The sequence below is a fragment of the Hydra vulgaris genome, chromosome 03, assembly GCF_038396675.1.
Source record: "Hydra vulgaris chromosome 03, alternate assembly HydraT2T_AEP".
NCBI classification, from domain to species: domain Eukaryota; kingdom Metazoa; phylum Cnidaria; class Hydrozoa; order Anthoathecata; family Hydridae; genus Hydra; species Hydra vulgaris.
The window spans coordinates 48,247,501-48,264,089 of record NC_088922.1 but is presented as its reverse complement, the minus strand read 5'-3'; the positions used below and the strand labels follow the sequence as shown (position 1 = coordinate 48,264,089).

At 26.7% G+C, this 16,589-nt stretch overlaps 2 protein-coding genes and 1 pseudogene across 2 annotated transcripts in view; all 3 read right to left on the bottom strand.

Moving 5' to 3' along the window:
- Window positions 1–62: 62 nt before the first annotated feature.
- LOC100210401 (PEST proteolytic signal-containing nuclear protein) lies at window positions 63–4,979 on the bottom strand. The gene is made up of 5 exons (XM_065793492.1): window positions 4,825–4,979; window positions 2,513–2,667; window positions 751–825; window positions 525–580; window positions 63–383 (listed from the first exon to the last, which is right to left on the bottom strand). The coding sequence occupies exons 1-5, from the start codon at window positions 4,865–4,867 to the stop codon at window positions 254–256; spliced, it is 459 nt and encodes a 152-aa protein (XP_065649564.1). The 5' UTR covers window positions 4,868–4,979; the 3' UTR covers window positions 63–253.
- Window positions 4,980–5,161: 182 nt separating this feature from the next.
- Window positions 5,162–16,589, bottom strand: part of LOC100211318 (stomatin-like protein 2, mitochondrial) — a 68,312-nt gene continuing 56,884 nt past the window's right edge. Inside the window, exons 11-13 of the mRNA XM_065793491.1 lie at window positions 6,124–6,162; window positions 5,780–5,869; window positions 5,162–5,610 (exon numbers count right to left, since the gene is read on the bottom strand). Coding sequence (XP_065649563.1) covers window positions 5,392–5,610; window positions 5,780–5,869; window positions 6,124–6,162 — 348 coding nt within the window. The 3' untranslated portion in view covers window positions 5,162–5,391. The remainder of the gene's footprint in view (window positions 5,611–5,779; window positions 5,870–6,123; window positions 6,163–16,589) is intronic.
- LOC136078230 (uncharacterized) lies at window positions 7,280–9,095 on the bottom strand (annotated as a pseudogene).

Here is a 16,589-nt window from a genome sequence, read left to right as displayed (position 1 = left end):
CAACCTCTCCCATCTCACAAACTACAGCTTTTTTAAGGTTTACTAAAATAAAAACGAACTAATCACACTTTTTAACATTTTAAGTACAACTTTATAAAAATTTAAAAGCGATGCAAACTCTCATTTTTAGCATTTCTACAATGATAGCATTCCAGCTAGCTATGCATAGGTAAAAAAAATTTGCTAAGAGTATCCATTTATCATAGAAATTGTCAAAAAAACAACAAAACTCTTTTCTCAAACATTTATCTGTTTATGTAATGTGTTTTGATTCTTTGTTATTTCTAGGTTTCATAGAAAGCTCAAACTTCTTAAAAGAATTATGTGAAAACCCTTCTTTTCCTTTATTAAATGAGTTTGGTCCTGCAGAGGTGATAGTATCCCTAAAAAGCAAAAAAAAATTAAATTTTTTAATCAATAACATCAATCAAAAAATTATAAAAAATTATAAAATGCATAAAGTAAAAATTTTTTTAATTTATGCAATATTATTAATTGCATAAACCAAGTTTAATTAATTATACCTGCCCATGTTCCTCATTTTCATGCGACATTCAAGGGGCATTTCTTCTTCTTCTGACTAAAAAAATAAGAAGTATATAAACAATAAAAACATCACAAAAAAAAATCAAATGTAATTAAAAAAATAACAACAAAAAATAATCAACAAATATAAAATATGTAAAACTGCAAGTTAAAAATTAGGATAATAAAATGACACTTATAAACAACTGATTTAAATTTTCTCACATCTGACTCGTTGTTAAATGCTTCAGCAGCTCTTCCTTTTAGATCTTTGAGTGCACACTCATTATTAGACTTTGTCTAAATTTGATTAAAATGTAATGTTTTAATAATAAAAAAATAAAATATTAAAAAATAAAACCATATATAAAGTAATAAAATAGAAAAAGAGAAGAACTCTCCCCTTCAGACTTTGCAATACATTCTGGTATCAACACTAACATATCATTAAGTAAGTTAAATTTAGATATATATGTGAGACAAATACCTATTTTTTAATTACATGTTTAAAGTTACATAATAAAAAAACAGTCATTAAATTGTATAATTTCATATTGTTTGCAGTGTGAGCAGTGCAATTGTAAATTATTTAGAAGAGAATACTTAATTTACAATCTTTAGTTTTAGATATAAATAAATATGCCATAACTATTACAGTTCGAATTTTGTTTTGAATTAGTTGAAATTCAAAACAAAATGATTTTGAAACAATTTTTTTAACAAACAAAACAAAAGTTTTTATACTTTTTTAATGTACTCAAAATAGTTTCAAATTGCAATGCCACTTTGCAGCATAAAAAAAAAGTGTTACAACAATTACTTATATTCTTTTTTAACCTATGACACTAACTTATCAGAGCTTTACAGTTACATACAGTTACATAATGTGTGAATAAGCCTCTGATACCTACTGCTATTACTAATATCTTATTAACAAATTAACCTGAATGTATTTTCAAACAACTTTTTTTAATAACAATACCTTAGCACACAGTAAAACAGACCACAAGTTAAATTACTTAATAATGTAAAAAATGTATAAAATATATTTTGACAAAAACAATTATAATTTATATAATTTATATAGAATAAATGAACCGAATCCCCAGAACCCCCAAATGTTTTTAAAAAAACAGACTTAAACGTCTAAGAAAAAAGTTTAAGTTTTCAAGCTAAAAAATTTTAAATTGTAACTCTGCACTTAGTGTGAAGATGACTCTGCTTGATAGATAAAATTTGACATTGCTTGATATATAAAATCTATCAAGCAATGTCAATGGCTAGAATCTCTCATGAGATTTTATGAGGATATTAAGAAGTCTAGAATTAACTACAAATTACTCAACAATGTTTTTGTAAAATGTTCACACTGCATTATACAGTTTAATCAATTGATATTTAAAAAATTACACTTGGAATATACATTAAAAAAGCAAAAAAAAAAAAAAAGAATCAATTCACCACATTTTTATCCCTCATTAGCAAATGAGAGATAAAAGTGTGATGAACTGTGAAATATGAAAACACTTTTAAGTGTTGTTAATTTTAAGAGCAAACATTTGAACAGAATAGTTAATATCATTTGCAAAAAAACAATAAATATACAGAATTGCATAAATCATTTTTATAATTTGTTAAAAAAGAGCTATAAAATTGAAATTTCATTTTTTTTTCCTGATTTTTTTGATCTCATTAACATACTTTTGTGCTTATATATACAATACATATAAGAATAAAAATATACTTCTCAAAGAAGTGCTTCTTAATTTTAAAAGACTCTTTAATGTTTAAGTTTGTATTAGCATTACAAACATGTACATTTAAAAGTATACACAAGTAATACACAAATGGAATAAAATTTTAGTGAAGGCACATAAACCATATATGGCACCAATACCTATATACCAATATAATACCTATACAGCATATATATATATACTATACCAATATAATACCTATACAGCATATGGTACATAAATAACATTACCACTGTTATCTTCTTTGAAATTTCTTCAGATGAATCAGATTTCTTTTTTCCAATGTTGATACAAAGTGTTTTTTTCTCGTCCACTCTGCCACAACTTCTTTTATCTCCAGCTTTTAAGGATATTGATAACTTACCAGGTTCACACTTTTTACTCTCTAAATTTAAAACATTCATAATAAAGTACAAAGTAAATAATAATAATAAAGTTGCTTCCCCAATAACTTTTTGCTCTTCCATACTTTCCGTGAGACTCTTTATAACCAAGAAAAATCATACCAAAACCACAGCCCAAAACTAACCACTATTTGAGTTTTAAAACCTTTTGAAAATTATTTAAAATATCATAACAAATGCCAGTCATTTTTTTATTTTAAACTTAATAAACTAGATAAAAATTTATCAAAATATTCTAAACTTCATCAAATTATAATTCATAGTAACTTTTAACTTATAAACTTCATCAAATATAATGAAATAACTAAGTAGTTTTTTTATAATCACTAACAACTGTTTTTTCATAAAATCTTGAAATCTCCCAATAATTTATTTAGTTAATGAATAAATGTTAAATAATTATTTTTAAAACCATATATGGTACTTTACTTACATCACCTTTTATAAACTATTTCATCAGAGAAAAGCTATACATATGGATAAACAAAGTTGAAATTAGGTTTAATTCTCCAATTTAGAACAAATACATAAAACACAGGGTTTTTTAGTGTTTTTTTTTAACATCTTCACTTCCAACAAGGCTGCAAGCAACCACTATTAGAGTTGGAAGTTACTGAAAGAGATAAGATGAAGTTTATGGAGCAAGATAACGATTAACAAATGATTTAAAAAATTGCAAACTATATGAATCAGAAAAACAAGATGAAGGAAGTGAATTCCAAAGAACTGATGTTCAAGGAAAAAAAACTAGATGAACAAGAATTTTTGGAGCACTTAGGAACAGTCACAGTAAAGGATGAGACTTGATAGAATGACGAGTAACTCGAGAATGAATTTTAGTAGTTGGCACAAAAGACGCTAACTCTTTAGAGCAGTGCCCATTATAGTATTTATAGAAAAGAGAAATAGAAGCAAAATTACAGCAATGTTATAATGATTGGTGGTTGGCTGCAAAAGCAGGTCTTAATGCATTGGAAACTATGTTTGCAATGCGTTTTTGCACCTTTTCTAAAAGAGAAAGGCCATCATTGGAGGATCCGCCCCAGATATGACAACAGTATTCCATACAAGGACGGATTTGAGATTTATAGAGATAAGTAGAAACCTGAGTAAGAAAATGTCGAGCTTGTTAAAGAGATGCAACCTTAGCAGATGCTAATTTTGCAATCAATTTGAACGATTGCAAAATTAGCACCTGCTAAGCAAATTGATTCTTATATAAAAATTAATTTGAAACTTGTTTTACTTTGGAATTCTTTTTTATTTTATATGCTATGGTAACACATGTTTATTTTTTTATTTATTAGTACTTAACAACAAATTTTTGTGCTTATGTGCTTTGTCTATTTTTGCTACTTTATAAGTCTTAATTTTTGTCTTGAAAAATAAATTTACTTTGTTTGAAAACTAATTCTCTCTTATATTTATTTATTTCATTTTTTTCCTCGACATGTCTCCACATAAAATTTTCCTCGACATGTCTCTACATAAAATTTAAACATGAGGGTAAAAGTGAAATGTTCTGGAGTGTTATGAAATAGAATAGTGTTCTTAAACTTAAATTTATCGGTAAAACTATAAATGTTAATTTTTATAAAAACATGTGGGACATTTAAAATCTATGGCTTAAAAAATAACTAGGAAACAATTTTGTGCCTCAACAAGATAATAAAAACACAGAGCTAAAAAAACTTTTCTTAGCAGTTTATTTTTTCGTCTTCAAGAAGCACAATATTGTTCCATTTTCATCAAAAAGTTTTTTTTTAATGAAAATGTTTTAAAATGGCCTGCACATGTTTTGCAGAGCCCAAATTTGAATTCAAAAGAGCATTTGTGAATTTGATTAATAAAAAAACAGATTATTAACTTAAAAAGGTTTGAAGAAAGCTTTTGTTAAACCACTGACAATAACTAAATCTAATGTCTACTATCGAATCGATTCCAAAATATATTTTACTTGCTAGATGTATATATATACATACACATATATATATACATACATATATATATATGCATAATGTGTGTATATATATACCTTTTTTCAACAAAAAAAATGTATATATAATAACATCACTTACAAATAATTTGTTAAACCACTATAAAAACTAAATTTCTTTACATGAAAAAAAAAGTAAAACCTTCAGCATTTTGAACTGCGTTTTTTTCTTTTTCTGATGACATAGTAAATGCTCTTAGTTCTTGTCGTTGAATTTTTTACATTGTACTGGTATTTAAGACAATAGATTATTGATGGCTAAAAAAAAAGACTTTAAATGTTTTTTATAAAAATTATTTATAGCTAAAAAAAAAAAAAAAAGTAATTTATTAAAATTATTGAAGACTAAAAAAGACTTAAAATGCAGTTTATTAAAATAATTGATGGCTAAAAAAAAACTTAAAATGTAATTTAAAATTATTTGATTAAACTCTAAAATTTAACCAGAGGTGAGTATTTTAGTAACATGATAAAAGATAAACATTACATAACTTGTTTACAGTGTTTTATGACAGTAACAAACTATCTAAGCAAAACTGAATAACTGTTTACAAGGTTTTAAAACAGCTTTTTTTTCAGCAGATGTATCCATGTTTACAAAAATAATATATAAATCTACTCAATAGATATATCATGTAAAATAATTTAAAAAAATTATTTTTAGTTTATTTTTCGATGTAAATAATACAACATTCTTAAGAAGTTGTTATCAATAATCAGTTTTCCGTGATGGAGATGTTAAAATGCTAAAATCTTGCTTAGAAGCAAACTTCTCTAATTCATTCTGTGTTAAAAAACCAATTGAGTTTTTAACTTTAGATGAATCAGAAGAGGATTGTTTATCACCAACAGCAGTATCACTATCATCAGTTGCTTTTTTGGAACCTCCAGGTAAATTGTTGTTAATTGACTGGTATACGGACATTGCCTGAAATTTGAATTTAACAGCTTATATAATTTAGGTTGGATACAAAAACAAAAACAAAAAAATTGTAAAAATTAAAGATTACAAAAAACACCAAAAAGAATATATTAGATATAGAAAGCACAAATCAATTAGTAAAATTATACTTCCAATAACTAAATTTGATATTAACCTGTACTACCATTGATGAGATATCATTTGTATTTGATGGTAAAATTACTGTAGTGCTAGTTTTTGCTAAGTTACCAAATGCTTGGATATACTAAAATTAAATTAACATCAATGGTTGGATATACTAAGATTAAATAAACATTAAGTATTGTTTGGATATACCAAAATTAAACAACATATATACATTAAAAATAATAACATATTATTTATAATATACTTTTTGTAACATTATAAATTATATGTTACAGTTATTATCATAATTATTTATAGTAAAATTATTTTTTTAGTTTCAAAATTGGTTTTAAATTTTTATCATTATTCTAATTACCTTAACCATAAACTAACCTGTTCAGCAACAGATAGGGCTGCAGCTTGATTACCAGACTAAAAATATAGACAACAATTACAAGAAGAAATACAACTAAACAAAGTAACTATGAACTTTTTATGAGATACATAGAAATATAAAAAGTATAAAATAAATTTCTATAAAAAAATTCACCTCTTCAAAGTTTTGCTATCAGATGATAAGCAACACAATTGCTATTTTACCAACCATTTTGAAGTCAAGAGGTAGTTTATAATTAAAACACATTTATGGATTTAAATAAAATTATGTTGCAATACTCATTAAACTTTCTTAGTCAAGATTCTCTCTAAAGATCTTTTTTGAAACTTTTAATGTGATTGAAAATATATTTGCTAACAACTCATTTTTTTAATGATAAATCAAGATCAATAGTATAATTATAAATATAATGTTAGGGAAAATTAAGATAACTTTCTTGGTACACCAATTAAAATTTAGATAACGTTCTTGGTACACCAATTAAAATACTCAGGTAAGATACTTTAATAAGTTACTTATTTGCTTACATTTAAAGACTTTTTTAAATACGCTTTTATTTAGAGATTTTTATCTAAAATCTAGTGATCATTTTTATTCAACTATAATATCATTTTGTGATAATAGCATTATGGCTAAGTTACCTTGTAGCAAATGTAGAAAACAAAAAATAATTCCTACAAAATTTCTGACACCAACATTTTCTGGGAGTTAGTTATGCATAGGCATAGTATATATATTCATATACATATAAATATATATATATATATATATATATATATATATATACATATATATACATATATATATAAATATATATGTATATATATGTATATATATATATATATATATGTATATATATGTATACACATATATATATATATGTATATATATGTATACATATATATGTGCATATATATATAAATATATATATATATATATATAGTATATATATATATGTATATATATACATTATATATATGTATACATACAGTGCCGGTTTGAGCACTACCAGCGCCCTGGGCAAAATTTCTGCAGCGCCCCTAGCTCAATTTAACCCCATACAAAAAAAGGCAAAGGGTAAAATACCCAATTAGTAATAACCAATTAAATAACCAATTAGTAATATAAATAACTATTTATTAAAAAGAAAAACTAATAAAATTTAGATTTTCTTGCCTTTCTATCGGCAAACTCTTTTATGAGTTTATCAGTCAATTTAAGTCAATTTTTTCAGCAATTTCATTTTCGATTGACAAAGTTGCTAAGTTTGTCAACTTAGATTGGGATATTGTTGATCTTAGATTGGTTTATACTTAAGCTATGAAAAATTCCTCTCCCCACTAGCAACTGTAACAGGTATAGTCAATAATATTCGCAATGCTATCCATACATTTGGATATAGCTCTTGTAAGTTGCGATCTTTAGTGAAATTTAAAACAAAAACAGAAGTAACCACATTCTTATAATACAAAAAAGCTTTCAGACTTAGGAGTTCATCGCACAACATACTATCATCAATATCATACTTAGAGTCCACAGTTAATTTCAATTGGAGATTGCTACAAAGTTTGACAAGGTCAGGTTTTTCCGGAATCTGTTTTATATTGTACGAAAAAGAAAATGATTCTGAATACTTACTTAACTGATCAAATCTTTCATTGAATGAAGTTAATGTAGAGTCCAAAAGACAGTTAGAAAATTCAACTTCAATTTTTTTTTCTGGGGAAGTTATAGGCTCATCGCAGACAGTTTCTCCAGCTTGACGCTTAACACATCGAACTCTTGATGTGGCTTTAAACAAAGGCTCAATTTCTAGTTTTCCGACCATTTCCTTTGCTGTTAAAATGGCGGATTTGAATCCTGTATTTCTATATTTCTCCAAAAAAGTGCAGTATTTTTTTAACATTTCTGTGCAATTAACAAAATCCATGTCTGATGATTGTAGAGATTTACTAATGACATTAACTTGAAAAAGTTTGTCATACCAAACAACCAACAAAACTATGAATCTGAAATCTTTTTACTGTTCAGCTAGAGTAGAAGCCTCATGAGAGACTTGAACATCAGTATTTTGATTTTTAATAGCCAAAGTAATTAAAGTATCATGGATGGCACTAATTTGATAACGGACTGCTTTAACACTGCTTCCCAACGTGTCACTTAGCTTTTTAGCTTAGGAATATATGGTATATATTCCCAACTTCTTGCTTCCCAACGTGTGTCACTTAGCTTTTTAGCTTAGGAATATATGGTATATATTCCCAAGTGATCGGTTAGAATTTTCCAACAATGAACAGAAGCTGAAAACAATGTAAACAACCTCTGAAGTACCCCAAATAAAGTGATTGATTTTACAGAAGACTTAGCAGCATCAAATAGTACGAGATTGTAGCTATGACAGGCACACGGTACATAAACAGCTAAGGGATTTATTTCCAAAATTCTCTTTTGAACCCCAATATTTTTTCCTTTCATGTTTGCCCGTTGTCATAACCCTGACTCCTACAATTGTTCAATTCCTGTCTGTATTTATTTAAAACATCTATAATAACTTTAGTGAGTCTTTCACCAGTCAACTCATTGACAGATAAAATTTCTATGAAATGTTCTTTCACTGATATTTTATTGTCATTTGATGATAAATCAACAAATCGTATTGTCAGTGAAAGTTGCTCTAAATGAGTAATGTCCTGAGTACAGTCACCTATAATGGAATAATACTTCGATTTCTTTGTGCGCGATATAATTTCTGACTTCACTTTTGTACCTATCAGCTCTATTAATTCATTTTGTATATCTTTTCCGCAGTAATAGTCTGAAACATCACCATTCGTAGCTAACAGCAAGTGCTCCTGCATAACTGGATCAAATTTGTACTAAGCCTAAGAACTTTCCATTATTAAGCATATATAGTTTGTCCGAGGTACCTCTGAACGCCATATTGTTTTCTAAATAAAGCTAAATAAAGTGTAATATGCATCAATCTAGACAAAACATTATTCCATCTTGTTGTTTCTTTTCTAATCAAATGTTGCTCTAGGCAGTCTATTGTTTTCCTTGTTTTTAATCATAGTTCAGTGTCGATCCATGAAAGGTAAAACTTTTTATGAGAGATGCTATTCTCATGAATTTTTAACATTTCTGACAAGTGTTTCTAGTTGTATATCCTTCAGATACTAAACTCGACGTTAATTTACTATCAAATAGCCGGCAACAAAAACAATAAAGTCGATCTTTAGAGACGGAATATAGTAACCAACAACACTGAATTGTTTTGTTGTTTGCAAGTTTTTTTGTGAAATGACAATTAGAGATATGCCGGCCTGTATCATTCTTTAGATAATTATCAATGTGAGTTTGTACTTGGCAGTTAGATATTATATGATCAGTAACTTTGCTATTTTGAATGAGTGGCCATATGGCTGGATCCGAGATATTCATGAAAATAGTGCTTAAGTCATGTGGAATTTGTATGCACATCGCCAACAGAGTTTGTTGCACATCGCCATCGCAAGTAGATATTGTAGTTTTAGCACAACTTATCTCATTACTTCGAGAAACTTTGTCCACAATATCTTCAATAACTATCTGATCTACTGATGCAATCGTTGCTATTCCAGATGTAGATGTCACATTCAGGTCTTGATTTTTGGTTGTGATATATTTCTCTATATTCATAAATTTTTTTGTTTTTTAAAATTCTTTTTCTTTTTCTGCCTTCCATTTCCTATATTCTGACCCAGATGGTTTTCTTTTGATAAGATCAAGGCATTCAGACATTTTGCAATAAATTAAGTAAATCTCCGTAAATCCAAATATATTTAAACATTAATTACCACAACAAAACTTCATTATAACACTATTTGACCAAGAGAATTTTTTAATAGCGTAATTGCATAATTGCAGCTTAACACTTATTGGTTAATGACCCCTATTAGTGTTAAAAACTCAACACCGATTCGTTAACTTTTCTTTTAGTTCGTAGACAATAATAAGTTTTTAAGTAAAATAATAGTACTTTTAAATAATTAAAATGAGATCCATTCTCGACCAATATAATGATTTTGCGCTAAATTTTGCCCCTTTATATTTGGCGCCCTGGTTCATTGCCCAACCAGGCCCTACCCCAACACCGCGACTATATACATATATATATATATATATGTATATATATAACAACCTCATATGGCCATGTTAAAGTGAGCATTAGAAAGGTGTTTTGGAAATTTTGCAACATAGCAAAATTTGGATAAATAGTTGTTTATGACTATAATATAAAAACACAATTCGGAAATAGTAATTAAATAATATGATAAAATACAGTCACTTATTTGATAAAATAAACTTCTAATTGATTTTTTCAGCACTTTAACATTTCTTGCAAATTTTAATGGCTTTTTTGCTCCTTTTTTGTGTTTGAATTGCTGCATTGGCTCTATTCCAATTTTTCCTAAAAATTGTTTGTGTCTTTTGTGTTTCTTTAAATCATTGTCCAATATTTTATAATTGTCATCTTTATAAAAATGATAACTGATCTAAAAATCAAACCGAGCTCTACAAATCAATTCATAAATTTTAGCAAGCAGTTCATGTCAGTCTGGATGTAGCAGAAAAGCACATAAGGCATATATTGCTCTAGAGTTCCATATTGCATTACTTATATTAGGTTATGCTTTAAAAGAAATGAAGGGAAATAACCTATGTTCTTGATAATATTGGTAAACATTTCCTAATTCATATAAAAACTTTATATTGTTGTGCCATTTGATGTTTTTAAATTTCATTTTTATATCACTTTGTCGAAAGTCATTTCTTAGATTAGCATAGTTCTCAATGACTTCTTGTACAAAATCATATGATATATTTGGGAGATGTTGGCTTTCCACTAAAAATTTGGTTAATTAAATATTTTGGGACTAAATCCAATGCATGTTGTTGACATCCTATATACTGAGATATAGGAATGCCTTTTTCTTTAAATTTCTGTTGGATCAGTACAGCAACTCCATTTCTCACTTCACTATTGACACTTGTGGTATCACAGATTATAACTTAAATGCTTTCCCACAAATGGTATTATAATATATTATTTTATTAGTCTTATTAGATATCTTATTTTATTCGACTTAATAGTCCTCAGTCATTCCATTAAATAATGTTAACTCTTTTACATCATAAAGAGTTAGTGCTGAACTTCACCATGCAAGACAAACTTTACCGTGGTGATTTTTTAATACAATAACTTGCATTCTTTCTTGTCAATTTTCTTACCATCAAAGTGCAAAGCCCAATTTTCATTTTTAAGAGTTTCTTTAAAATTCTGCTGTATTTTCTATGATTCTTTAACAGATGCCTTGTATATTGCAGATTGAGTTGGTGTAGAGATATCAATACCTTGGTCAAAAAGTTGTTCACAAAGTTTTGCTGATTTAGAGGAATACTAGTCTGTTTCACTAGATGAACTACAGTTTCTGTAGTGGAATATTGTTTGGTCCTTCTTTTTTTAGCGGGGAGTTCAACAGAGTATTTACAATCATTAGTATCATTAGCAGAGGTTTCTAGATATTCTGATATATTGGAAGCAATTTTAGATTCTACGCTTCTATTTAAAGAAGGAAAATTACATCCGCTACTGCCTGAGGTATTTCCTTTATCAACATTTAATGAGTGCACTTTAACTTGAATCATTGTTGCATAGCTAACTTCTTCATGTGATTAAATCTGTATTTCATAAAATCTTTTATTTTCAGTGCTAACCAGATGCCATCTGTTTTTGTATACCAAACATATTTGCAAATTTAACTTGAGCATATTCTTTATGGTATTTTAAAAAGTTACCATACTTTTTTATAAATGCATCAATCTTTCTTGTATTGATTTTTCTGTTATAAGTGGAAAATTTAACTTCCCACAATTTCTTTAATTCATCAGCTATCACTTTAATTCTGACATTTCTTCACTTTTAATCTTTTGCAAGAAAATGATACCTTCCAATAATTGTCATTTCTTTTCCAAGGGTTGAATTAAGCGGTCGCAATTTGCAATATCTGGAAAAATATCCAGTCTTCAAAATTTTACCTTGTGCAAAACGGTGTACTTAGTTTTTTAAGGGGCAAATTAACTTAAGTTTGTTAACGAAAAAGTTGTAAAAAATAAAATAAAATAATAAACTTATGACTACAAAAGAAATAAAACTCTAGTCATTAACTGCATTATAAAAGTAATAAAACTATAATAGTGTTATTACTTTTATAATGCACTGATAATGTGCTTTTTTACTAGGCTTTCTTTTACCTCACCAGCAAGATACTGCTGATTTTTGCTAATATTACTTGTCACAATCTCATGTAGAATGTTTGGTAAGTTATTCTGTCTGACATTAAGTTTGAGAATTAGCATCACTTGGTTTTGAATTGAGAAATTTAATATTGCATTTAGCAATACTAAATTTGGTAGTTCATTAAAAAGAAACATACACACTAATCATTGAACAGAATATTCCAATGCAGTTCCAGTAATCTTATTAAACTATTGTTCACACCAGTATTTACATTAGCTCTATCAGTGCCAATAGCTAACATATTATCAAGTGAAATTTTGTTTTCATCAAAGAAAATTTATAATAGCATTCTTAGTATTTGTTGATAATGTACACCTACTATTAATGTGATATTTTCCTCAGTGATTATGTTTTGACTGCTAGTCACTAATACACAAAGAGTTTTATCTTTTCCCCATCAAATTACTTTCATCTCTTTGATGCATTAAAAATTCATGCTGAAATTTAAAAAAAGTTATGACACTGGATTTTTTCAGGCATGTTTAATTACTTAAATTAAGACAATGACATGCTGCAATGCCAAACAAACCTTAACTTTCTACCTTTGCAATTGATGCTGCTGAAATCTTTAATTCAACTTTTCTTTTAAAAATTATTCTGAAATTTGAAATGGGAAAAAAAAAATGGGGAGTTGTAATTTAACAAAAGAATAGTGCTGTATGACTTTTTGAAAAGTTGGAAGTTTGCAAGTAGTAAGTTCACATTCAATGCCATAAAAAGGAGAGTCAGCTGCGATCTTGTAACAGCCATAGTTTGCCACATAAATCAAAGTATTATAAATTTGATAAATATAAACTTAGTTTTATTCAATTTGCAAAACAGAATTCTAGAAATAGATTTAAATTCAATAAACCATATACAGATGGATTATTTGGTATATATGGATATTGGCAATCTTTATTATATTATTAATGTGATATTTTTTATATAATAATAAATAGTAAATTTTCTCCAATTTATTTTAAAATAAATCAATAAATAATGATTTAAAAAAGAGTTAGTTAGAACCACTACAATTTATATACTAATAAATAGTATATTACTAAGTAATTTAATAATGATAAAAAAAGCCTAAAAATGCCTAAAATAAATAAAAAATAATAATTTTGAAAAGTGCAAGTTAAAGTCATTATAAAAAAATGCACATAAGAAAAATAGTTAGAAACCACACTTTAATTACTTGTTCACCGAATAAATAATTGGAAAGTAGTTTATAAATCCAGTCATTTAGAAAAACATTTATTTAGAAAAACATTTAAAAGCCTGATGATCAAATTAATAATTAAATAAAAATAAAAAGCCTAAAAATCCCCCAGCAGAAAAAGAATTCCCAAAAAAATTTTATTCTATCTTTCTTTTATCATCTAATTGTAACAATTTATCACAATTCAAAAAAAAATTTAATAATTTTAGAACAAAAATTACTAAATAAGTTAATAAAGATAAAAAAAATACTAAAAATGATAAAATATGGTAAAATAAGCCTTTAGCAAAAAATGAAGACAAAAAAAGTTTTTTTATTTCCTATTTAATTTATATCGTCCACAAAAAAAGTTTGCACTATTCAAAGTTAAAACTTGTAATAATTATATAAATAACTAAGTAATTCAATAATAGTAAAAATGGTCTACATTCTACATACATAAGGACTCTGGGTTCAAACTTGTAAGTTCCAGTATCTTAAATCGTCTGATTTTTTCCCAAATAATAATTCTTAAACCTTTCAATATTTATATATATATAAATGTTGAAAAGCTATATATATATATATATATATATATATATATATATATATATATATATATATATATATATATATATATATATATATATATAGATAGATAGATATAGATATATATATATATACTTTTTAGGGTGCGGTGTGCAAAAGTTGTCTATTCATATCAGAAGTACTCTGTAAAAATATTAATGCTTTAGGAAACTATCTTGAGGTGCCTTAAATTGAAAATTTAACAGGTCCCTAAATATTATTAAAAAAACTTTTTTTTAAAGTATGTCATATTGGGTCTTTCATGAAGCGAAAAAGTTTCAAAAATAACAATTATTTAAAAAAAAAAATTATTACTTCTGATCGCACCCTAATTATATATATATATGTATATATATATATATATATATATATATATATATATATATATATATATATATATATATATATATATATATATATATATATATATATATATATATACGTAAGTGTATATATATGAATAAAGAAAATATCTTTATATTATCATGTATAATATTGTATACTTGAAAGAGTGCTCAATAGATAAACTAGAGCTATATAATATATATGTTACTGTTACCCGCAGTACCAGGAATTAGCAAAATGCTAATGTTTATAGTATAATTTAATATTGCAACTCTGAGTTTCATGTTTTCACAATCATCAGGCAAGTAGTAAAAGTTTAAGTTTGCTACGATTTGTTTAGTGGACGTTACGGTTTATATTTGTATTTTAGATCGTTACGGGACGGAAATTGATTAGTAGTAAGGTTAATAATATTATTAATTTGTTTTTAGTTGACTAATAATTGTGAAATAGTTATATGTTTAATGTTGTTTAAAATATTTTTCATGTGTTAATGTGGATTATAAAGTAAGAATTAAAATTGATATAAAAATATACATAATATTATGAAATATATTACAAAAGCTGTGTATGTGAGTAATTTATTAGTTAGCCTAGAGATGGAGCAGATTAGTATAGTTATTTTTATTTATAGTTGTTAGTCAGGTTTGTAGCGAACTTTGTAATTTTTTAATAAGAATTTATTTTCGTGACGGCACTTTGATATAATTTCAGTTCTCTTATTTAACAGTTCTTCAGGTTTTGGATATATATATATATATATATATATATATATATATATATATATATATATATATATATATATTTATATATATGTATACATATATATATATATATATATCTTTTTTTCTTTTTTTTTTTTAAAACATCTTTGCTTCCAACAAGGCTGCAAGCAACCACTAACTAGAGTTAGAAGTTACTGAAAAAGCAAAGATGAAGATTGTTGAGCAAGATAACGATTGACAGAATACTTAAAGAATTGCAAATTATATGAATCGGAAAGCAAGATGAAGGAAGCGAATTCCAAAGGACTGATGTTTGAGGAAAAAAACTAGACAAATAGACAAAAAGTTTTTATAGCAAAAGGATGACACTTTTGAATGACAAGTAACACGAGAATGAATTTTAGTAGATGACACAAGAGACACTAGCTCTAGAGCAGTGCCCATTATAGTATTTGTAGAAAAGAGAAAGAGAAGCAACATTACGACAATGTGATAACGGTTGGAGGTTGGCTGAAAGAGCAGGTCCAACTATATTTACAATGCGTTTTTGCACCTTGTCTAAAAGAGAAAGGGTATCATTAGAAGATCCCCCCAGATATGGCAACAGTATTCTATTCAAGGCCGGATTTGAGATTTATAGAGATAGAGAATAGAATCCAAAGTAAGAAAGTGACGAGCTCGATAAAGAGATGCAACTTTAGCAGATGCTAATTTTGCAACGAATTTGATATATGGTTTCCAAGAAAGATCGAAAGTAAGAGTTAATCCAAGAAGATGAAGGGTAGATGACTCATCGAGTACATAACCGCTCATAAATATAGGAAGATCTAAATTATTGCGATAACGATTGGCTGAAAAAAACTGAGTTTTATCTGAATTAAAGTTCACCAGCCACTGTGAGCCCCGTGCTGTAGCAGAAGTGAGGTCCTTATTTATATAAAAGAATCAGATTTATAATTGCAATGTGAAAAATAAAAAGAAAGGCACAATGGTGTAACAACTTTACATGACACTTGTAGCTTTTATTAGTCTATATATCTAAAGGATAGCAGGGATTTGCAGAGAGGTGTACTACAGACACTAACTACACAATAATCCACAAACATAAAAAGAAACAAAATAGATTTCAAACTGAATTTGTCATTTTAGGAGATTATGTAGCAGTAGTCTACAAGAATGTGGCAAAAACAGCATTATAACTAAAATTAAACATGAAGAGAGTATATGTGTATATATATATATATATATATATATATATATATATATATATATATATATATA